Source organism: Chionomys nivalis, chromosome 5 (genome assembly GCF_950005125.1).
Source record: "Chionomys nivalis chromosome 5, mChiNiv1.1, whole genome shotgun sequence".
Lineage (NCBI taxonomy): Eukaryota > Metazoa > Chordata > Mammalia > Rodentia > Cricetidae > Chionomys > Chionomys nivalis.
The window spans coordinates 11155370-11179830 of NC_080090.1; the positions used below are offsets into that span (position 1 = coordinate 11155370).

Sequence of the window (24461 nt, forward strand, 5' to 3'; positions counted from 1 at the left end):
ACCTCAGGAACACGTGGCATTTGTGACATGTGTGCTTTCCCTGTTTTACTTGAGAGGTAACATAGCCGGAAGCATCAGGGTAAACCACTTCAAGCCTTGTTTTCTTTCCTGGCAAATGGGAACAAGCAATAGCTCAACCATGCCCCTGATAAGAGCTGGCACCATGTGGGTGCCCTTGCTGTCCAGCTCTGCAGGCCACACCCATGTCACAAGTGCCTGCGGACTCAGCCCTCTGGGCTCCTCAGGCCTCTGGCTGCCCCAGGCTGTGAGAAGAAACCCTTGGTGCCACAGCCTAGAGCGGCCTGATGGCCCCCTCCTCCAATTTCTGTATACATTAAAATACCTCACAAAATAAAGGTGTGATAAATTTATTTTTACATTTTTATTACTTCTTAAAATTTACTTTCATGTTCATTTGTGTGCATCTGTGTGTGTGGCTGTGTGTAAATGCCATGTGCACACAGGGGCCTCGGAATTCGGAAGAAGTTAACAGATCCCTCGGAGCTGGAATTACAGGGGATTGAGAGCTTCTTCCTGTACAGGTTCTTCATCTTTTTTGTTTTGTTTTGTTTTTCGAGACAGGGTTTCTCTGTAGCTTTGGAGCCTGTCCTGGCACTTGCTCTTGTAGACCAGGCTGGCCTCGAACTCACAGAGATCTGCCTGCCTCTGCCTCCCAAGGGCTGGGATTAAAGGTGTGCGCCACCACTGCCCGGCTCAAACTACCTTTTTTCCATACTGTGCAGCAAATGAAGGTTTTGTTTTTTGCGGGGGTGGGGCAGGATCCAAATTCACTGGAGGCTTTGAGGCAGATCTCCTCCAAGGAGTTTCTAGATCTCTCCTGGAAAAGAGAGGAAAGAGGAAATTCCGTTAGCTTGAGGGCACCAATGAACCCTGAGCACAGTGAAGGAAAGAGCTGGGTCTTCTGGCTCGGGAGCAGGGAAGGTCTCCGGTCAGTACTGTGCTTACGTCCATTAGAGCCGCCATGCCTGAGGAACACCTGGTGGCTGGCTTCCGTCTCGTCCAGCTGTGGAGCAGAGGTGAGCGGCAGCCTGAGGAAGAAGAGCTCAGAATCCTGGGTCCCCATCCAGGCCAACAAGGATGGTGAGGTCTCTCAGAGAGCACATGCCTGGCCTCTTGGCACCAACTGTCAGAACACGGAGATTGGTTTATTGCTGGATTTTGTTCGGATTTCCTTCACCCAAAAGTCCACGAGCTACATAAACCAGCTTTCTTCCTCCTGGCCCTAGGCCGGCATAGTTTTGTATTGCCACTCAACACCCTGTGCCATTGTTAGCACCTTTTGTGACAAGGAGGGACACCACCCAGTACCTCAGCATTGGGGAACCAGCCTGGGACTTAGAGCCACAGGCTGCGGCTTCAGGCTTTTTCTCCTGCCTTGGCCCTGGAAAGCTCTGTCTAAAGGCAGCTGAGATTGCACTGTGAGGCTCCATCAAAAACATCAGCCTCCCCAGGCCCAGCTAAGAGATGGCTTGCAGGTTAGGAGTACTTACAGAGGACCCGGGTTCGGGGAACACACCCACATGGTAGCTCACACACTCCTGTAAACACATCAGTTGTAACTACAATCTGGCTGCTAAAGCAAATTGTTTTGAATTAGTGATTCATTAGTAACAGGAATGTATTCCTCGCTGTTACAGAACTGAGAAATCCGTGACCAAGGTGAGGACCTGCCCTCCTTGGTGACAAGGAGTGCAAGGCCAAAGTCTTCATTCTCTTTTATAAGGGCACTAACCCAACCATAAGGTTAGGGCCCTTGAGACCCAGTTCCCCAGGGCTCAGGCTCTTGGCACCTTCACCTTGGTGCCAGGTTTTAGCACATGTGAACCTGGGGTGGAGAGACTCGACACTCAGACCACAGCAGCCCTAACTCTCTGTGACTAGCTTTAATGTTCTTTTTTTTTTTTTTTTGGTTTTTCGAGACAGGGTTTCTCTGTGGCTTTGGAGCCTGTCCTGGAACTAGCTCTGTAGACCAGGCTGGTCTCGAACTCACAGAGATCCGCCTGCCTCTGCCTCCCGAGTGCTGGGATTAAAGGCGTGCGCCACCATCGCCCGGCTAGCTTTAATGTTCTTATCCAACTGATAATGATTTAAAAAATATTTTAAAAGTTATATTAAATAACAAAACATGTATGATTTATGAAAGGCTAAGTTTATCTCTGTGTTAAATTCCTTGATTTGTATTCTCGTGTGCAAGTCTGGAACTCTGTTAAACACTGGGAGGCTCTGCACATGTGTGGTTCCCACCTGGTCCTCCTCACTCTTCCATAGCTGCCTGGCATTCCTCCCTGGTCTGACTCCTGTCCTGTCCACAGCACCCACAGTCATTGACATGATTGACTTTGCTCCCAGAGCTCCTTTCCTCAGGTTATTATGTTTTATGGCCTTAATTTGTTTGGTTTTGTTTAAGACAGGGCTCCTCAGTAAAGCGTGGCTGTCCTGGAACTCACTCTGTGTATCAGGCTGACCTCTAACTCAGAAAGCTGCCTGCTTCTGCCTCCTAAGTGCTGGGACTAAAGGTGTGTGCCACCACTACCTGACTCTGTTTTCATTTTTAAAAATATGCTTTGAATTGAAATAGAATGATACACCACTTTCTCCCTCTCCTGAAACCCCTCCCATGCTCCCCAATCTCAAGTTGATAACCCCCTTTCCTTTGACTATGGTTACATACATGTATATGTATGTGCATGCACAAATACATATAAATATAATCTCCTGAGTCTGTTTCTGTTGTTTGTGTGTATATGGTTCTAAGGATGATCACTCTACACTGGATAACCATTAAGGGGTCTCATTCCTAGGAGAGGCTAATCCTCCTCCCGGCAGTCATCAATTGCCTGTAGTTCTTTGTCTGGACGTGGTACCCAGAGAAATTTTCCGTCTTCATTGTGAACATGTCCATTGATACTGGCATTAGGCTTTTCTTCCTCAGGCAGCCACTTCTGGGAGAGACGGACTCACCGAAGCCTTGGTGTTATTCTGGCTCCGACAGTCTTTCCCCTCCCTCTCCATCACTGTGCCCTGGACCGCGGGTGACAGCGATGCACGCACTGGCCTCCCCGTGATCCCCTCATCTCTGCTTTTAGGTCTGGGTGTGGTTTCCCATGATGGTCTCCATTTGCTGTGGAGAGGCCTCTGTGAAAGGCGGGCTGGGCACCTACGTGGCATTTTCGAGACAGTGTATCGTGATGTCGTCCAGGCTGGCCTTGAACTTGAGTCCTCAACCTCCAGCACCACTCTAGGCTCAACCATTTTTTTTTTCTTTTATCGTCTGAAACAAAGAAACTCTCCCCTTGTTTTAAGTTGTAGAGATCTTTACTGATAACGTTAAAGCATTTCTATCATCCTAGATTTCGAGCTGTCCCACTTAATCCCCAAAACGAGACTCACTCGCAAAATGTCTGACCTCACATCCTCCCGCGCCAACCGTGGAGTCTGCAGGTGGCTCCGTGCGGCTCCTTATCAAGTGGTGGCGTACTGCTCTCTGCTGCCCTCTGCTGGCCCCCTGTGTCAGTGCACTGAGGCTCCCGGAGGAGAGCCTGCTGGGTCTCAGGTTCTGCGAATCCTTCAGAAAACAGAGCTTACAGATGCTGTCTTTAGTTGAGACGAGGAAGACAGAGCAGAAAAATCAGGAGCCTGACTGTGGATATGACACAGAGGAGCAGCCCAGAGCCGTCCAGGAAGAGCGCTGTGCGCCCAAGGCACGGCGGACGAGGTCCCTCACTTGAGACAGCACCAGCTGTTAATGGACACTGACAGCAGCAGCAGATTGGGCAAGAAACGTGTGAGCCCAAGCACCACAGGAGCCGGAGGGCTTCCCAGAGCAGGGCCAGGCTCGTCTCCCTGTGGTAGGACTTTCTTTGGACCACCAGCTCCTGAATAAAGACACTGAGACTTCTTAGTAAGTACGAAAGCTTGGCCTTAGCTTAGACTTGTTTCCAGCTGGCTCTTAAAACTGAAATCGACCCCTTTATAGGAACTTACATTCTGCCACACAGCTAGCAACTTCTCCCCAGTACTTCATAACCGACTCTGGCTGATTCCTCCTAAGTTCCTCTTTCTCCGCCTATCCCCTCCGTCTAGCTACTGGCCATTCAGCTCTGTCTGAAACCAAGCGGAAGGCGCCTTAGGAAGGTGAGGTAAAACAGAGACTTCTTCACAGTGTGATCAAATATCCCACAATAGCTGTTCTCTGTTGATCTGCCCCTCCCCTCCTCAATGCTGGGGACTGAACTCAGGACTTGAACTCAAATTGGGTTCGCTAGGTAAACCTCTACCTCTGAGAGGAATCCCTAACCCAACAGCTTCCCACAGTGCTGAGGTGACACAGCCATTACTGTGGTCATGGTGGCTAAACACGTTTGCCCAGGGCCTCTCTCCATACCCTCAGGATGGCTCCCCCAAGATATGCAGGCTCAGAGCTGGGAGTGTTTGGTGTTTGAATATTCCAGGGATCAGTATAAATCTTCACAGAAGTCCTGATCAGAAGCTTCCTGGGTCTCCGTTAGGTGTTTTTGTTCTTTTTGTTTTTTGTTTTTGTTTTGCCTTGTCAATTCTAGGACTTGTACTGGCCACGGGTGGTTCGGGGTTCAGCTGGGAAACAACCACAAATATCAAGTTAGAGTAGATTTACATACACAGTGGTCTCCAAACCTCTTGGATGAGGCCCCTCAGAGCAGAGGTGACAAAGTTGGAATTCCATCTTGTAGTTGTGTCCTCTGAATAAACATAACGGAGGGCATCCTGTTTCTCTAATCCAATGCTCGGACAAAAGCAGCTAAGGGAAAGATGGGTTTATTCAGCTCACAGTTCAAGTTCATCAGGATGGGAAAGCAGGAACTTGAGGCAGTTGGTCACATTGCATGTCAGTCAAGAAACAGAAAGAGATAAATGCATGTGTGTGTTTAGCCAGCTTTCTCTACCTATGTAGTGTGGGACTGTGGTGGTTTGAATGATAACGGCCCCCATAGGCTCACAGATTTGAATGCTTGGTCCCCACTTGGTAGGAACTGTTTGGGGAAGGATTAGGAGGTGCAGCCTTGTTGGGGAAGGCATGTCACTGAGGGTGGACTTTGGGGTCTCCCTCTCTCCCTACCCTTTCTCTGCCCAGTGGTTATCAACTCAACATGTGAGCTCTCAGCTACTGCTCCAGGGTGAACCCTGCCTGCCTGCCACCATGCTCCCTGCTGTGATGATAGGGGATTCTCCCACTGAAACTGTAAGCAAGCCCCCAATTTAAATGCTTTCTTTTGTAAGTTGTTTTGTGATGTAGGAGTGCCTTCTGTTTTGTGTTGATTTCATTGGTTAAATAAACTACCTTGGCTTTTTGATAGGGCAGAATTTAGATAGGCGGAGTAGACTGAACAGAATGCTGGGAGAAAGAAAGCAGAGTCAGGCAGACGCCATGCTTCTCCTACCCAAGACGGATGGTGGTTAGATTCATGCCTGTAAGCCACAGTCAAGTAGTGATACACATTAATAGAAATGGGTTAATCAAGATGTGAGAGTTAGCCAGTAAGAGGCTAGAGCTAATCGGCCAGGCAGTGTTTAAATGAATACAATTTGTGTGTTGTTATTTCAGGTGTAAAGCTAGCCGTGTGGGACAAAAAAGCAGGCCTGCTCGCCTCATCACTACAGTTTTGGTCATGGTGTCTCTTTGCTGCAGTTGAAAAGTAATTTAGTGGGGGCTGGAATGATGGCTCAGTGGTTAAGAGCACTGACTGCTCTTCCAAAGGTCCTGAGTTCAATTCCCAGCACCCACATGGTGGCTCACAACCATTTGTAATGAGATTTGGTGCCCTCTTCTGGCCTGCAAGCAGATATGCAGGCAAAACACTGTATACATAATAAATAAATCTTTTAAAAAGTCTAAGAAAACAAAAAGTTATTTAGCAAGGACTCAAGTGTAAGGAAAGCTGCTGCTCACTTTTAGGGGTGTCTTTGCAATTCAATTAATTCAACACAATCAAGATAAACCCTCATAGGCACACTCAGAGGCTAACCTAATCTAAACCAGGGCAGGGGTGCCCAAGGGCTCGTCTCTTGTCAAGTGGCAAACAACAGTAACCATGAATAGTAGATGCCAGGGTGGTGTTGAGGAGCCAAGAAAGTGAGCTGGGTTTGGAGCCAACGAGTAAGCACATAGCGTCCAGAAAGGTCACAGGTTGGGTGAGGAACAGGATGGCCAGTGAGCTCAACATGAACATCAGAGAACACACACCACACACCACACAAATCACCTCAGCCATTTGGAGCTCCTTACGTAACTTCTAAATGCACGCTACTCTTTGGAGGTGAGACGGTGTCCTTGAACATTAATTCAAACGGTCTCCTGGCTGACAGTTCCAATTAGCTTATACTAAATTCGGGGCACGAAATAAATTATTTTTTAACACAAGGAGGCTTCTAATTCTTATTAATAGGCCATCAGGTTCCTTTCAATCGCACCATGACCAGATATTTTAAGAACAATGACCTAATTATGCACCAGATTGTTAGCTTTCTGGAAATGCACATTAACCTCCAGCTGCCCTGGGGTGGAGGCCTTTAGCTCTTTTTTCTGTCAAAAGCGGGGCCGCTTCACTGGCTGGGTGAGAAGTCAGTAAACTGTAAACTGCTTTCAGTACCCCACAGGCTGATTAGGAACACTTTTTTCTAGCACATTTTTTTTTTCTGGCAGATGTCTTAGAAGTAAAATGTGACCATCGCTATGTGGTGAGCAGTGTGTGTTGCATGCGTTCATACTCCACCCCTAAGTTTTGGTTATCTTTTTTTTTTTTTTTTTGCTGTGTGTGAGGGGGTCGAGGCAGGGTTTCTGTATGTAACAGTCCTGGCTGTCCTGGAACTCGCTTTGTAGACCAGGCTGGCCTCGAACTCTGAGATCCACCTGCGTGCGCCCCCACTCCCGGCAGGAACAGGGATTCTCGCTCTCTAGGTCTGTGTGCAGTTTGTGTGCAGAATCACCGAGTCCTCAACACACTTCGGTTCGGGTTCAGACCGGAAAGAGTGAGGGTCAAAGTGGAAAGGTCGAGGGGCGAGCCTGGGTCTGAGAGCTCTCCGGACCTCCGTTGACTCGGCGACCTCGGCGGAGGGACGGCGTCACGGAGACCCAACGTGCTTTGCGGTCCGAGGTCCCCGGGGGTTTCCCGCCGGGCGCCTGCTCCCTGCAGCGACCGGACGCCCACACCAACGCCGACGCGGTTGCCTAGAGACACGTATTTTCCCAAGATGCTTAGCAGTGTTGTGTCTTCTGAGCCAATCAGAGCTAAGAGGCAGCTTCGCCGTCGACCAATAGATGGCGAGGCCGCGGCCCGCGACGGTTGACCCGGCGGCCGGTAGCTCTGGGGCTCGGCAGGCGGCTGACGAGTCGGGGGTCGGTGCGGTTCCCCGGGCGGCAACGCTGCTCGGCGCCGTGGACCTGCAGCGGGCTGAGACTGGGCTCCGGGCGGCGCGGCTAATTCTGTGCGGCTCGTGGGTCGGGGTGCTGCGAGGATCCCGGGGGGTGGACACCCGCCATGCCGTCCCGGGTGGAAGACTACGAGGTGCTGCACAGCATCGGCACCGGCTCCTACGGCCGCTGCCAGAAGATTCGGAGGAAGAGCGACGGCAAGGTGAGGCGTCTCCGGTCCACTGTGGACCTGCCCGCTTTGGGAGGAGCAAACCGCGCTTACAGCGGGGAAGGGGCAGGGCAACTCACGGGAAGAACCTGACAAAAGCCACCAGGAGAGATAGCTCCTCTTCTAGAGGTCTGGTGGTTCACAACCGTCTCATCTATAAAGAGATCTGGTGCCCTCTTCTGGCGTATAGGCACGCATGCAGAAAGAACACTGTATACATAATAAATACATCTCTTTAAAAAAAAAAAAAAGAATGGGCTTAAGGGTGCGGGCCGTCGCGACTGAGAATGCAAATGGTGACAGGAACTCGAGGCCACTGGTCACTCTGTATCCCCGCAGGGAGCGGAGAGATGAATGCGTGTGCTCAGCCGGCTTGCTGCTTCTTGGTGCCACCCACATTTAGGGTGGGTCTTCCCCCAGACTAACCCTAGAGATTGCCTCCTAGATGCTTTTAGACCCTGCCAAACCGACAGTAGTAATCATCATAATGACCTTGAGTTGTAATATATATTGAAATGTGAGATAGTGAGTTTTTTGTTTTTTTGTTTTTTTTTTTAAAGTTTGGAGATTTCGTTATTTGCTCATACCTTGGAAACGTTGTGTTTCAGATCCTGGTGTGGAAGGAACTCGACTATGGCTCCATGACGGAGGTGGAGAAGCAGATGCTTGTGTCTGAAGTGAACTTGCTTCGGGAGCTGAAACATCCAAACATCGTCCGTTACTATGATCGCATTATTGACAGGACTAACACAACCTTGTACATCGTGATGGAATACTGTGAAGGTGGGGACCTGGCCAGTGTCATCACTAAGGGGACCAAGGAAAGGTCAGTGGTAACTTGATTGTAAGCTGAAAGGGTCTAGTGTGTAAGCACATTGTGTTGGGGACAGGGACAGGGCCCTTAACAATGTGGTAGGGGTTCCTGTACTACTTGTTTGGGCACACAGTGCACTGCGCAATCCTTAGTGAGATGATAACCATGTTTCATAGCTAATAATAATTTTCTTCCATATTTGTACACTTTGGAAGCTTAAATATTTATCCTGCATTTGAACCGATTTCATTGCGGATCATGAAACGTGTGATCGTTTTTGCTCCAGGCAATACTTGGAGGAAGAGTTTGTGCTCCGAGTGATGACTCAGTTGGCCCTGGCCCTCAAAGAGTGTCACAGAAGGAGCGATGGTGGCCATACTGTGCTTCACCGGGATCTGAAGCCAGCCAACGTCTTCCTGGACAGCAAACACAACGTCAAGCTTGGGGACTTTGGACTAGCAAGAATTTTAAACCACGACACGAGTTTTGCAAAAACATTTGTTGGCACACCTTACTACATGTCTCCTGTGAGTATCTCAGAGTTTAGAGACTTTTTAATATCTTGGCGAAGCATTCGGATGCAAGGGAACTGAGGTTTGGGTTGCTAATAAACCCAGCAGCCCAGAATTCACAGTACAGTTTAAGTTTTTCCTTTTTCCTTTTCCCTCTCAGTACTAAGGATTGAGCCTACGGCTTCAGGCATTTGAGGCAAGTACTATACCACTGAGCTACAACCCAAGTTCTGTTATGTATATGTCTTAAAATTTTTAGTATTTATGTATACGTGTGTGTGTGTGTGCGTTGTGTGTGTGTTGTATGTGTGTGCACTGTGTGGTGAGTGTGCGTTGTGTGTGTGGTGGGTGTATGCCATGTGTGTGGGTAATGGTGAAGGCTGGAAGAGGGAATGGAGGTCCCCCCCACCACCACAAGCTGAGTTCCAGGCAGTTGTGAGCCATCAGGCATGGATGCTGGGAACTGAACTTGGTCCTCTGGAAGAGCATGTAGTGCTTAACCTCTGACCCCCTCTCTCACCCTCTTAGATTTGTTTGTTCAAAGGGACTGCCTGGTCATTCAGTTCCTCTGCATTCAACTAGAGCTTTTTAAAAAGTGTAAAGATTTGTTTATAGTGTGAGTGTTTTCCTGCACATGTGTAAGTGTGCCATGTGTGTGCCTGGTGCCCGAGGGCTCAGAAGACAGCACTGATCCTTTGGAACTGGACTTAGATGGATGGGAGCTGCTGTGTGGGGGCTGAAATCAAACCCAGGGCCTTTGCAAGAGCAACAAATGCTCTTAACCATTGAGTCATCTCTCTAGTGCCCCTTGCCCCCCAGGTTTCTCTGGGTAGCCCTGACTGACCTGGATCCTGTTATGTAGACCAAGCTGGTCTCAGACTCACAGAGATCTGCCTGTCTCCGCTGGGATAAAAGGTGTGTGTCACCATGCCCACCTTTTGTTTTGTTTTTAAAGGACCATATGTACTAAGTTCCAGGTCTACAAAGATGAAATAATGTTTAAAAGCAACAGTGTTTCCCAAGGTTCTGAAAACATGAACCCAGACTCCCTAGAAGTATATTTTTTAATGTGCAGACCTGGCCCCAAGGACAGGAACTGGAGGCAGCAGGTCACACTGAACCAGCAGGAAGCAGAGGTGAAGGCATGGGCTCGGCTCCCATCACAGTGACTTGATGTTTGAGGCTCAGGCCTTCACACGTGGGCATCGTTTTTGCAGTGTTAGTTTCTGTGCCTGTTCTGTTCTTGCTGCTCCTTACCTGCATTTACAGAGAGCTTCTGTGCATGTCCTTGTATGAATCAATCCTCCCTCCCTCCCTCCCTCCCTCCCTCCCTCCCTCCCTCCCTCCCTCCCTCCCTCCCTCCCTCCCTTCCTTTTTCTTTTTTGTTTTTTTTAAGACAGGGTTTCTCTGTATAGACCAGGCTGGCCTTGAACTCACAGAGATGAACCCTCCTCTGTCTCCCCCCGCCTCCAGTGCTGGTATTAGAGGCGTGTGGTACCACTGCCCAGCTATTCCTCATTTCTTAGTATTGATTGGATTGTAGAACGTAAAATGAAATTGTTGAGGCTAGGGTATGACCATTTTTAGCTGTCATTAAGGTTAGGGCATGCCTTTAATCTCAGCCTGGTCTACGTAGGCCAGCTAAGACTACATAGTGAGACCCTGTCTCAAAAAACAAAAGCAAAGCAAATAACAAATGAACACCAGCCAACCTTGAGTTCATAAGGGACATTGCTGTGTAAGTGTATAAAATCTTAGAGATTTCTTCAGTAATTGACAGAGAAGTCTAGGGTTTTCTGGATATATAATTAGGCTAGTAGAGCTGGTGACAGCATAAAACTCTGAGTGTGTGACTGTTTCTAGAACAGGCAGGTTCTCCCGTGGTGTCATTTTCCACACGGAAAGCTTGATTACACCTGCACAATTCTTTTGTGCCTCTTTTTCCCATCGGCCCTTGTGACTAGATGAATTCAGTGTCCTTGAGGCTTAAGCTGGGAAAAGTGATGTCATCCCAAGGAGAATATTAGTTCCTGCTGTAGTTTATAGCAGTGGACTGAAGGAAAGTCCAGAGGACTGTAGAGGCCAGAGGAAGGCATCAGATCCTGCAGCTGGAGTTAGTAAGTCATCTCTCTAGCCCCATGTTTTGATTTATCTGTGAGACAGTCTCCTGCAGCCCAGGCTGGCCTTGAACTTGTTACTTAAGGATGACTGTGAACTGCTGAGCCCCTGGCCTCTAGCTCAGGTGCTGGATCACGGGTGTATTTCACCAGCCAGTTCCTCTGACTTTAAAATGGAATATCTAGGCGGTTCCTACAACTACCTGGAGGCTGAGGCCGGTGTCTGAACTGAGGAGTCTTGAACCCCTATCTCTTAAACAAAACAGAATAAAATGCCATTTTCTTCCCTTGAGGACAGTGGGGAGAGCTCTCAGGCACTTGCCTTTGAACTGTCAGTGAGCATTTTATTTGTGAAAGTGAGATTTCGTGTGATAGAGTTGCCGGGCTAAGATCACACCCCTTTTTCATATAAACCTGAGGTTGCAGTGGAAGCCACCATCTTCTCTCCTGTAGTCTAAGCTACCTGAGTCCTTTGGATATGAAATTTTGAAAATTTTTGCTACAGATAGAAAATTTAACATTTTTTCTTCTGTCTTAAGTGAATATTTCCAGACTTTGAGTTTCCATTTCGTTTTCAGTTTATTGATTTATTGTGGGTTTTGTGTTGGTTGTTTTCTTTGTTTGTTGTGTTTTGACAGTAACTCACAACAACCTGGGCCACCCTAGAACTTGTTTTATAGCTAAAGATAACTTTGAATTTTTTTTAGAAGGTTTTATTTAAATTTTTTTAAGAGTTTTTTTCATTTATTTATTATGTATACAATATTCTGTCTGTGTGTATGCCTACAGGCCAGAAGAGGGCACCAGACCCCATACAGATGGTTGTGAGCCACCATGTCGTTGCTGGGAATTGAACTCAGGACCTTTGGAAGAGCAGGCAATGCTCTTAACCTCTGAGTCATCTCTCCAGCCCCCTAAATTTTTTTTTATTATGTACACAGAGAGTCTGCAGGCCAGAAGAGGGCGCCTGATCTCATAGATGGTTGTGAGCCACCATGTCATTGCTGGGAATTGAACTCAGGACCTGTGGAAGAGCAGCCAGTGCTCTTAACCGCTGCGCCATCTCTCCAGCCCTAGAAGGTTTTATTTTTATGTGTATAAGTACTTTGAGTGTATGTATGCACACCATATGTACATATGGGGAGACCAAAGGGCTTTAGGTCTCCTGGAACTGGAGTTAAAGATTGTAGAGAGCTGTCGTGTGTGTGCTGGTAATGAAAGCTGAGTCCTCTTAAGAGCAGCCGGTCCCTAACTGCTGAGGAATCTCTCCAGATCTCTACCTCCTGAGTGCTGAGATTATGGTGAGCCACCACGCCTCGTTGATTTTGTGCTCGGGATCCAGCCCATGTGTTGTGCATGCTAGGCAAGCTCTGTTAGCCCGGCTGCCTCCCCAGCCCTGAGGTTGAAAATTTTAAACTTTGAAACAAAGCAAGCTCTCAACTCATTGGTTCTTCCTTACCTTGTCCTCTAGGAGCAAATGAGCCGCTTGTCCTATAATGAGAAGTCGGACATCTGGTCGCTGGGCTGCCTGCTGTATGAGCTGTGTGCATTGATGTGAGTAGGGGAGACATAGTCCGAGCCCAGGCCAACACTGGTGGTTGTCTGTCACTGGAAACTTAGAAGTTAAAAGCAACACTTCCCGACTTCTCCAACTAAGAGTGGAACCCATGGGGCTGAGTCCTGCTTTGGTCAAGGATCTTTGTTTCCCAGTGAAACGTACATAGCTCAGGGCAGAGTTCATAGGTCAGGGGGACAAAGCAGGAATGCGGCAGGGGTCCCGGGGAGGCCTGGGGTCTGGAGAACAGGAAGGACTCCGAGCCACTTTCCTCCTCCACTGCTAAGCTGTTCCACAAAACCACGGTTCTCCAGGCATGGAGGAGAGAATTCTGCTCCCCACCGACACTGAATCCAGCAGGTGGAAACCAGGGTGCTGCAGACTGCAGAGCATAGGGATCCCAAGTCACAGCTCTTCCACCCGAAATGTAGGCAGTCCCAGGGGACGGCTAAGCATGGCCACGGCAGAGTCCCAGCTTGGGAGACAGAATGCGGGGCGAAGCCCGCTCTTGTTTTCTTATTTGCATTCATTTAACATTTTTTAAGCTTTCTTTCCTTCCCTTGTCTCCTCTTCACTCCCTTCTCTTTTCCTTCTTATTTATTTTTAAATCCCAGGCCTCCATTCACAGCTTTCAATCAGAAAGAGTTAGCTGGGAAAATCAGAGAGGGGAGATTCAGGCGGATCCCCTACCGCTACTCTGATGGGCTGAATGACATCATCACTCAGATGCTGAATTTAAAGGTAACGGTTGTGAGGCTATGTGTGCACTCTGTTTCATTCTCTTGGATAAACTTTGGGTTTGCCATAGACTGGTCATCAGCCTCCCCGGCTCAGTGCTCAGTTAGTGGAGGTGAAAGCTCACAGGTGCAGAACACATCCTGATCAACCCTTGTGCCTCACTTCCTGTTTTCCTTGCCACCTTGTGCCACACTAACTGATGGTTAATGGCATGGAAAGATTGAAAAAAAGCAGAACTCAGAGTACAGTGGTAGATAAGGGCCTTTTTACTCTCCGTCTCAGGGACTAGAGGCCAGAACAAGGGAGAAGGGGACAGAGCAGAAGGAAAATACCCTGACAACAGGTTTTCTGGCCCATGGGATGAGAGGCAGATATTCTGTTGTGAGCTGAGGAGGAAGTGGAAGGGGGATGCTGTGGGGTTGCAAAGGATACAGTGCGTGTGCATGTGTGTGTGTGTGTGTGTGAGAGAGAGTTGAAGGCTGGTGAGAACGTCCTCTTTAACGGTATTTAGAGAAACAGAGGTCCCGCCTCCCCTGAGCAGACCCCAGTGGTACCCAGTGTATATGTAGTGTGTTCAGTCCTGCAGGGCCTGAGCCTCCTGGAAGGGTGGGGTGAGGTGAGTTAAACCTGTGTCACCTGTGACCAGTGAACTTGTCTTTCCAGGTGTTTCTAGATACAGGAACTATCTTTTGTCTTGTTTATCCTCCTGACAAACTGCATTTCTTAAGATGACTGTTCCATGATCCGCCTGCCACACTGTTTCTCCAGGATTACCACCGACCTTCAGTGGAAGAAATTCTGGAGAGCCCTTTGATAGCAGACTTGGCTGCGGAGGAGCAGAGGAGGCATCTGGAGAGAAGAGGACAGCGCTTAGGCGAGCCTTCGAAGCTGCAGGCCTCCAGCCCTGTGCTGAGTGAGCTCAGGTTGAAGGAAAAGCAGCTGCAGGAGCGAGAGCGAGCGCTCCGAGCCCGAGAGGACAGTCTGGAGCGTGAGTGGTGCCCAGGGCCAAGGGAGCTAGCTGCCCATGCCATGGGGGAGGTGCGGCTGGGGTCCCAACAGAGGAGCTTGGATGTGCGGGCCTCTTTGACAGGACCTTTGTTTCTGTCTAGTGGTGGGGCAGGGTACTAGGGACTGAATCACATCCCAGCCTTTTCTTTTGAGTAATGGTTCTCAACCAGTGGGTCACAACCCTCTTGGGGGTCGGTGTCCAACGACTTTTTCGTAGGACCCAAGACCATTAGAAAACATTGGCTTTCGACGCTCTTAGGGACCTCCTCTGCCCATCTCCAGGCAGGTCTGCCCACATGCAGATACACCCACTACAAGTACCCGGCATGATGAAATCATTGTCACATAAATCTGGAACCAAGACAGGTGTATGAGACAGGGATGGTGCGTGATGTGCGTCTGCGGACCTGTCAGAGAGACAGAGAGAGCAGCGGCTGTGTTGGAAACATCAGTATTCGAGATAACATGATGCTTTATAAGCTATAATTACTGAGTAGAAATAAAATCATGTGCTCTAAAGTTATCAACAACCGGAACAGACCATGGGAACTCAGTGTGGATGCTGCGAAGTCTTATATTCAAATGTGATGTGAATAGTGTCCCCTTGTGGTAGCAACTGGTATGTGAAAAATCAAAACAGGTAAAACACAGGCAACTTGGATGAACTGTATTGACTGTACTATGCCGTACATCCTCTTTTGTATCAGTAAAGCTTTGGTTATATGTTATTCTCATTAGAAAACCATCCCATGGCAATGGGTCGTGTAGAGAGGAACATTAAGAAAGCATAGTGAGGATTTTTTACAGGATGGTTTTACCTCAATAATTACAGCAGGAACTGAGAGATGGCGGCATGTTTTTTGTTGTGACGTTCTGTCAGCAGAAGCTGAAGGCACTGGAATGCCCTGCTGATAACAGCATCCACGCTTTGCTGGCAAGGACACCAAAGGACCCAAGAGAGCCAGATTTGACACTGGTGGCAAATACCACAAACAAGATTTAGCAGCCGCTGAAGCGTCCTGTATGGAGGCGCTCAGAGTCGCCAGGCCAGAAACCTCAGACCTTTGCTAAGGACCCGCTGTCGCCAGCGGCCAGAGACAGTGTTCTGAGTTCTGTTCGGAAATGAATTTGTTACACAGTGAATGCGGTTTCCTTTTCTGACGACACCGTCCACGGAGTAGGCGCCATGTCTGCTGGTGCTCTTGTCAGGTAACCCAGGGAATTAAATCTGCTCCACTTCCAATAGTTAGTATCCAGTTGGATGAATCTGCAGACGTTGCAAACTCTTCAGTACTGGTTTCCGTGAGATATGTTAATGGTGTTGACTTTAAAGATGAGTTTCTCTTTTGTAAACACCTTGAAACAACGATTGCACGTGACGTATCTGACAGTTCATTTCTAAAAGAGCAGAGGAGCTCTTGGGAAAGGTGGTGTTGGCACAGATGGTGCTCCAGCGTTTGGTACTGAGAGTCACCAAAGTCATCTGAACCCATGTGTGATTCATCGGCGAATATCATTAATGAAGACAACACCGCAAGAGTTTCGAGAAGCCATGGAAAGCATGAATTGTGCCAGTCTCGTAAGGCAAGTGCTGTAAACGGCTGACGGTTCTCTCGGCTGTGCTACGAGTTGTGTGCACAGACAAAGCTCTGCTGTTCACACTGAAGAGAGATGGTGTCGAGAGGAAAAGCTTTAAAATGTGCTTTTGAAATTCGTGATGAACTCAAATGTTTTTAATCAGAAAGCAAGACTGTGATTCAAAGCTCTCTTTGGTGATAAAAGTGAATTGCAGAAAAGAATTTATTTGGTTGACATCTTTGCCATCTTGAATGAGTTGAATTTATATGGCAAGGACCAAACGCACCATGCCTCAATTTGTCCGAAAAGATCAGACCAGTCCAAATCACACTTGAGCTGTGGCAAAAAACAGAAGCCAATTGGATGGAGATAGAACTCACATGTTACCTACTTTAATTGCTTTCTTGAGGAACAAGACAGTGATCCGGACAAAGGGGTTGCAATGAGAGTTTCTGTGCAGGGCCACTCAGACAAAAATTTCAGTTTTTTGTAATTAGAACTATTTCACAATACATAATTACATATTGTTTGTGTGATTAATCACTATGCTTTAGTTATGTTCAATTTGTAACAATGAAAGCCCATCTTGCATACCAGATATTTACATTATGATTTATAACAGTAGCAAAATTACAGTTATGAAGTAGCGGCAAAAGTAATTTTATGGTTGGGGTCACCACAGCATGAGGAACTGGGGAAAGTGTCGTGGCATTAGGAGACTGGGAACCGTCCCTGGGAGCCCAGCCAGGGGAGTGGGGAGCCTGCCAGACACAAATAAGTGGTTTGATGGCCAGAGCCCCTTACTTGTTTCTTTTTTCTCCTTCCCTTTTTTAAAGAGAAGGAACGTGAGCTTTGTATTCGAGAGAGACTGGCAGAGGACAAACTGGCCCGAGCCGAGAGTCTAGTGAAGAGCTACAGCTTGCTGAAGGAACAGAGGCTCCTGTCCCAGGCCAGTGCCTCAGGTATGTCCGTCAGCTTCACACACACTGGACCGCGTGGACACGCGCACCTGGCATGGCCGGCAGAGGAGTTTGTGGTGCTTTAATCTTGCGGTCTGAGATCTCAGGTGACGTCACTGAGTGGCCATGAGAGTCTGCTGGTGTCCTGGGTGAGAGACCCAAGGCGGGAGTCGCAGTTTGATCTCCGCCTCACTCACTCTATCACACGACATGGTTCAGACTTCAGTATTTAATTTTTGAAATTGAAACATTTTCAAAACTATACATTTCAATTTTGTTCTTTTTCTTTTTTTTTTAAGACAGAGTTTCTCTGTGTAGCTTTGGGGCCTGTCCTGGAACTTACTCTGCAAACCAGGCTGGCCTCGAACTCACAGGGATCCTCCTGCCTCTGCCTTCTGAGTGCTGGGATTAAAGGGATGCGCCACCACTGCCTGTGGATATTATTTTTTTTGGATATGTTATCAAAACTGTATTTCTCTTCATTTCCAAGCAAAAGCCCTCATATTTTAAAACTGACACACTCCGGTCATCATAGAAGGTGTGGATTAGCAGTCACGGTGGGGAAAATCTGTAACCCTAGCATTGGAAGACAGGAGAATTGCGGGGGTTTGAGACCATCCTGTTCTGCATAGCGAGAGAAAGGGGAAGGGGGGCAGAGAGAGGGCTCATGAGGTAAGAGCACGCCTGCTGCCTGTCATAGTCACTTTCTGCTGCTGTGAGAGACACCATTCAGGGACAGCTGAGCTGTAGCTGACTTCAGCTTCAGAGGCGGGCGCATGGCAGCAGGCGCAGCACTGGAGAAGGAGCTGAGAGCTCACATCTTTAGTCTCTGGGTCTGCATGCACTTTTGAAACCCTAAAGCCCACCTACAGTGACAGTTGGATTTCCTCTAGCAAGGCCACACCTCCTAGTCCTTCTCAAGTATCCCTGCTCCCTGACAGCTAAGCATTCAAACATCTGAGCCTGTGGAGTCAATTCTTACTCAAACATCTACACCGTTTTCTCTGCGGACTTGAGTCTGGGTCCCAGCACCCATAGCTAGCCCACCTGCCTGGAACCCCACCTCCGGGGGACTGAGGTCCTTTTCTGGTTTCTGCAGGTCCCGTATTCATGTGCCTGTAACCCCTCTCTCCCAACACTCACACACACACACACACACACACAATTTACAAAATAAACAGAAAATAGGGCTTGTGTTTCCAAGATGACCCAGTGAGTGAAGGTGCTTGTCCCTAACTTGCTATCTGAGTTTCATCTCTAGGACTTTGTGGTAGAAGGGGGCGCTGACCCCCAAATCTTGCCCCCTGACTTGCACACTTTTAATCCCAGCACTCAGTGGACAAAGGTGAGCAGATAACTGAGTGTGAGGCTAGCCTGGTCTACATAGCAAGTTCTAGGCTAGCCATTGCTACAGAACAAGACCCTGTCTCAAAAGAAAAAAAAAAGCCAACCACAGAGTGCACTTTGGGTCTTGGTTAAAGCCTTTGAGTTTTTTGTTTCTTTCTTGGAGATACAGGGTCTCGCTTTATAGAACCTGCCATGGAGGCTTCGCGGCCTCTAGCTGTCTACCTGTCCATGTGCAGCACCACACCTGGTTAATTTCAGCAACTTTTAGACAGCACACTGCCATCCATAAAGACAGGACAGATTTAAACCATGGTTAGGTTGATAAACTGAGGAGAAAAAAAAGTATGCACTCCTCATTCCCACTCGGATAGTTACCAAAACCTCTGGGACTGTGCTTCAGGTAGGGTGTGTTGGAGCAAAGGTAATAGCTGGGTGAGGTGCTGGGCTCCACCTTAGGGCCACACAGATGGGTGTGTAACGACACCAGTATAGGTCGTGGTGTTTAGAGCAAGCTACAGAGCCCACTGCAGCTCACCTGAGTATGTCAGAGCGAAGGGGAGCAGATGCCAGCTCAGGCCCGGGACGTTGGAGTCATGAGATGTCCTTTTGCACAGTGGGACTGTAAAGTTACACTAAACGCGGCCAGTGGGCAGCCGCATCTCGAAAGCCCTCTCTGTCTACTCACTGAAGCACTCCTGCTATTGGATGCGATGCTCTTTTCCTAGATGCTTGGGACTGTCCCATTAGGAGAATGCCGTGTTTGTGGTGGCAGGAGGCAGCTGCACCTTCCACGGTGGTGGTAAGGTCCCTGGCAACAGCTTGTGCTTCGAAGTACAGTGATGGAGGAATTGAGGGCCCTTCAGGGAGTCAGCCTCCTGCCTCTGCCTCGAGCTCTCTCCCTTTGTCTTCCTTGGGGCTCAGCTCACGCTTGGTCTCCAGGGCTCCCTCCTCTCCCCACAAGCACACGCAGCTGGCTGTCTGCGCTCCCCATGCGCGTGTCACAGTGGCCCTGGTGTAAACCCAGGAAGTCTGTAAGTGCATTTCCTTTAGATACGCCAGGGGAACCTCCATCTGTGGTTAGGGGTGCCACTGGATGTTGGCAGGGTCATCAGTGCGAGCGAGAGGGACATCACTCATCCACTCAGGCTTGGCTGGCCTTCTCACTCTGCAGTTTCTTAGAAACACATTCTGGTGCCTGAGCTGTTTGGATGTTGGAGGTGTGCTCTGTGAGAAAGCTGTGCCGTGATGTCGTAGGTTCTCAGGAACAGAGTAAAAACTCATTTCCCTAAGAGAAAAGTTGATTCATCAGAGATCAAAGCATTTGTCCTTTATTATTTGGTGTGTTTCGGGGCATGGTGTCAGCTCACACCTGTGTAACCTATAGACTCAGCAATGAAGGGAGCAGAGGCAGGAGCATCACAGCTCAGACAGACAAAAGGAAAAGCTGGGGCTGAAGAGACGATTCAGTTAAGAGCACAGACTGCTCCATAGAGGGCCTGAGCTCAGCTCCCAGCATCCACGTCAGGTGACTCCACCTGTGACTCCAGCTCCAGGGGACCCAGTACCGTGCCCTCCTCTGGATTTGAGGGCACTTGCATTCACATGCATATACCCACACACAATTTAGAAATCATAAAGCCAACTGTTTTAAAATGCTACTAACTACTTGTCCCAGATAGCTTCACACGGGTGTCAGCAATGTCTGACCTGTATGGCGGTTCTCTGCTAACACAGACCCCTTTCTTTTTCTTTTTTTAAGAACTTGACCTTCCATCGTCAGCAGTGAGGAAGAAAGTTCATTTCCGTGGGGAGAGCAAAGAGAACGCCGCAAGGAGCGAGGATGCCGAGAACCAGCTTGCCAAGACCAAGTGCAAGGACCTGAAGAAGAGGCTTCATGCTGCCCAGCTGCGGGCCCAAGCCCTGTCGGATATAGAAAAAAACTACCAGCTAAAGAGCAGGCAGATCCTGGGCATGCGCTAGGCCAGCAGGGCGGAGCTGGGCAGTATTGATGCTGCCAGCCCACTGGAGATTGGTCCTCCGCTGCTGTAGTTTGTGTGTCTGGTTCTGAGCTTGGCCTTCGTGCACAGTGAGCATGACGCTGGGATTGTCTGTGCTCTATCTCAGCAGCAGGGCTACAAGATGAACGTGCCTCCCTTTTCCCCCTAATATCCCTGTGTAGAAAACACGGTGCCTTTGCTGGTTGGCTGGGCCTTTATCTTGTGTGCCATTACTACTGGGAATATGAGATGGGACACTGTAGATTTTAGAAGATAATGCTAGGGAAGGAATACAAACCTCGGGCCTTCCTGAGCAGTTTACAAGGCTGAGTGGTGTACCTGTATCTGTCATGCTTAGGTTTACACTGAAAATCTGTGCAGGAGGAGCGGTGTGCCCAGCACCTGCTGCCCACAACCATGATGATGAACGTGGTCTGGCCTCTTACTGTCATCAGCTGCTTAGTGGTGGTCGGGTGTTGGTGATTCCTGCCTTCACGGCAGTTTCTGAGTGAGGAGTCAGCTGTGCTGTGACTCTTCCCTCTTAGGGTCACGCTCTAGAGGTTAGGGAGGCAGGGGAGGCCTTTTTAGTGTGTGATATTATGGGGACAGACCCAGCCATTGACCCGACAGCCCAACATTTTAATGCGGTTCGTCTCATGATTAAATACCCAGACTTCTTGCATTTTAAAATTCTGTGTCCTTTATTTCCTGGACCTATAAAACTTGCCTGGGTGTGTAAATTGCAGGGTTGACTTTTCAAATGCTGTGTAAGTTTTCTCCTGTTTGGCACTTGGAGCTGCAGAAGCAGTGCCAGGGATCTCTTGCAGCTGCGGATGCAAAGCCTTTGGATCTCGGAAGCTAGGTCTTTGGTGGCATCGTGTAATGTTAAAATATGGGGAGCAGCTTGTTTGTTCTGTCTGCCAGGTGGGACTAGAAACTCAGTGGTGGCTTTTCCTACTTTTTCTTTTTTCTCCTTTGGGCTATAATGGCATTGGTGTAGCAAGTGCAGAATAAAGTCCTGTATATATGAACATTCTAAGTGTGAGGTTTTAAATGTTCCTGAACTATAGAAAACTTGATTGGATACAATTGTTTATGAATAACCAGTCATCTTATTTATAACATTTCCAATACAGTAAAATCTATTTTGTGGAAATTCGTCATTGTGATGTTTGTGTTCTGCATGTGTACACATGCTGTGTGCAGGTGCCTGTGGAGCCTGGAGGGCAACCTCGGGTGACATTTTTCAGAAACTGTCCCTCCCTGGTGTGGGCCTCACCAGGTTTTTCAGACTTGCTATCTTCCACATCCCCGGGGCTCACTCTTGTGTAGAGATTACAAGCACATTTTGCCGCATCTAGCGTTTTCTGTGGTGCAGGCCTAAACTTAGTTCCTCCGCAGCAAGCACCTCTCCGACCGAGCCGTCGTCTCCAGCCCAGATGCTTGTGTTTATTTTTATTTTGCTGTTTATCTCCCGTTTTCCCACGGTTTAATCAGTTTCCTACAGTCATGTCTTTTGTGTTTCTTGGTCTCTGAATCGAAGAAAAGTGGGCGATGCCCAGGGAGTTGTGTTCTGTTGGTAAGCTGTGGTAGAATGCACCCTCTCATTGGTCACGCAGGCCAGCAGTGCGGACCCGAGCAAGTCTGCTCTCTGGGAAACCCCGGGTCATGTTTGGACACTTTTCTGAAAGTTGTACTGAGGAGAGGGTGCTCGTGTCCCATTGCTAGGGTCCGGTGATGCTGCTGACTGCGTAGGAAGCTGGGATGGGCTGGATTACACCACCACCCTCACAGAGGACTCAATTTGGGTTTTGATGGGTTTGTTTAGTGACATTGTGTGTGTGTGTGTGTGTGTGTTCGCATGCATGCGTGTGTGTAGACACGTGCCTGTGTGGAGGCACGAAGTTGATGTTGGGTGTCTTTCTCGATTTTCACTTCATTGAAGGGAGAGTCCTCCCTGAGCCCAGAGCTCACTAGTCCAGCTAGTCGTGAGTCAGCCTGCCACAGTGACCCCATCCACCTCCCTGCTGCGATTATGAGCAGCTTCCCCACGGGTTCTGAGGATCTGAACTCCAGCCCTCAGGCTTATGCAGGAAGCATCTTGTGTACAAGCCCTCTCCTGGTCCAGCTTTTCCTTGAGCATGAAGCGGTTAACCTTCCTCTGCCCGTCATATTTTTATGTAACACTTGCCTGGTGTTGCTGACTGTGTGAGTCTAGTATAGACCAGGCTGCGGAAGGCTCAGAAGAGCTCCTTCAGATGGAGCACACAGGGAGTGAGTGCAGCTCTCACACAAATGGCGCCGTTGGCCAGATGCAGAGATTAATCCCACACGCCCTCCAGAGTTGTGTCGAGTCTCACTCCCTGCCAGTACGGTCGGAGGGCAGGTTCATTTTTCTCTACAGTTTCCCCGATTAATGTGTTACTTGCTATTGAGTGTTCTAAGAAACACTGGGAAATTATTAACACGAGTTTTATGGTTGGTCTTCACTCTGCAATGCCAGTTTTAGGTGGAAATGCCAGAGCTGCTAGCCTGTGCACGTGGACTGCACAGCTCACACCTGTGGCTCACACCTGGACAGCCCCAAGCCAAGCAGAAAGGACTGCGCTCAGCCTTCAGTAGGTGCCCAGCACCTGTGCCCTGTTCTTGCTTCCCCTCTCCAGCCCTGTGTAACGCAATGCCAGGTCTCAAGCTTAGCGTGGCACCCTGCTTTCCTTAGGCCTGCTGCCCCCGCCAAGGCATATTCACCTCTCCTAGAAGGCATGGGGCAGAGGACAGAGCAAGTGGCCCATGGACTGAGACTCGGGCTGTTCTGAGATGTCCAGTACTGGCCCCTTCACACCTGTGCCCAAGCCCCTGCTGAGAGGGGGTGGGCAGAGGGGGCTCTGGAAGCTCTGAGCAGCCTGGGAAGTGGCAGTACACGATGCCTGTCTGCGCTCTATGCACTACCATACAGTTTGGGAGCTTCGGGAAAGGGGCTGGAGATCGAAACATACAAAGACACGCACAGACAGAGACACGGACCTCCAGTCACTGGTAAAAAGCCCTTTATTCAATAGCACCATGGAGGCTCATATACCCAACAGTCAGGTGGGCCAACAGGTGAAAACCTTATCCTCTGATCCTCAAGGCCAAGGCAACAAACACATGCTCGAGAAGCAGAGCTGGTAAACAACTCTGACACAGCTTTCAGTAACTCAAATCAGAAGGAAAGTAAAGATCTCTAGCAGGGAAGAGCAGCTGGAGGCCTGGACTGCAGATGGTCCCAACAGGAAGTGGCAGGAAGGAGGGCTGCGTGAGAGGCTGCAGGATCTCCCATCCCTGCATGTTCCCATGCTTTGTTTTCTGACAGAACACCAATTCAAAGAACTATTAAGTAACCATAGGCACAAGACCTTCCACACTGCTCGGTCACCCATAAAATCAACCTTTGGGGTGCTCAAAAGATGGCCCAGAGGTTAATAGCACTGACTGCTCTTACAAAGACCCAGGTTCAATTCCCAGCACCAACTGTATGTAACTCCAGCTCAGGGGAATCCAACACCTCCACACAGACATAGATATATCTAGGCAAAACACCAAGGCACATAAAAATAAATAAATCATAAAATAAGACCTTTCCTACTTCCGTTTGAAGTCTGGAGTCAGCTAGCCATGGTTGCCTCAGACTCCACCCTTTCATTAATTCAGTCAATGGGCCCACCACCAGCTGGTGCCTTTTGAAGCGCTGACATTAACCCTTTAACCGTCGGAGAGCCCTTGATCTTGCACAGCCAACATTTGCGTCCTGTCCCTGAAGAGCCGACAACAAGTCCGCTTCCCGTCCATCGGGAAAGCAGGCATTTGAACCGTGTGTCGGACCAGAGAGGAAGGTCTTTGTTGGGGCTGCTTCAAGCTGTCCTCCTCCAGCTCCTCTGTGACGTTAGGGTTTAAACAGGTTCACCCAAGTGCCGCAGCGGCCTCACGGCAATGGCAGAGACGGCCGCATGGGGGCGCCGGAGCGCCGCGAGCCGGGCACGGGGAGGCATCAAAGGCGTCAAGAGGGCAGCATTTTATTACAGAGCAACCCAGGCACAGCTGGCTTGTGCCCTGCTCGCTCGCTTCCCAGGACAGCCCAGGTGCCCTTCTGTTCCCTACAGTGGGTGCTGAAGGTAAAACTGCTTTTGCTTTAAAAGCGGGAGACGAGAGATGTTTATTCT

General features: G+C 49.0%; 1 protein-coding gene across 1 annotated transcript; it reads left to right on the forward strand.

Annotated features, from left to right (window-relative positions):
* The first annotated feature begins 7344 nt into the window (after positions 1–7344).
* Positions 7345–21341, forward strand: Nek2 (NIMA related kinase 2). Its single transcript, XM_057769919.1, has 8 exons — positions 7345–7631; positions 8246–8463; positions 8738–8978; positions 12552–12634; positions 13250–13376; positions 14142–14361; positions 16796–16921; positions 20025–21341. Exons 1-8 carry the CDS (start codon positions 7536–7538, stop codon positions 20243–20245), a joined length of 1332 nt encoding a protein of 443 aa, XP_057625902.1. The 5' UTR covers positions 7345–7535; the 3' UTR covers positions 20246–21341.
* The last annotated feature ends 3120 nt before the right edge of the window (positions 21342–24461 follow it).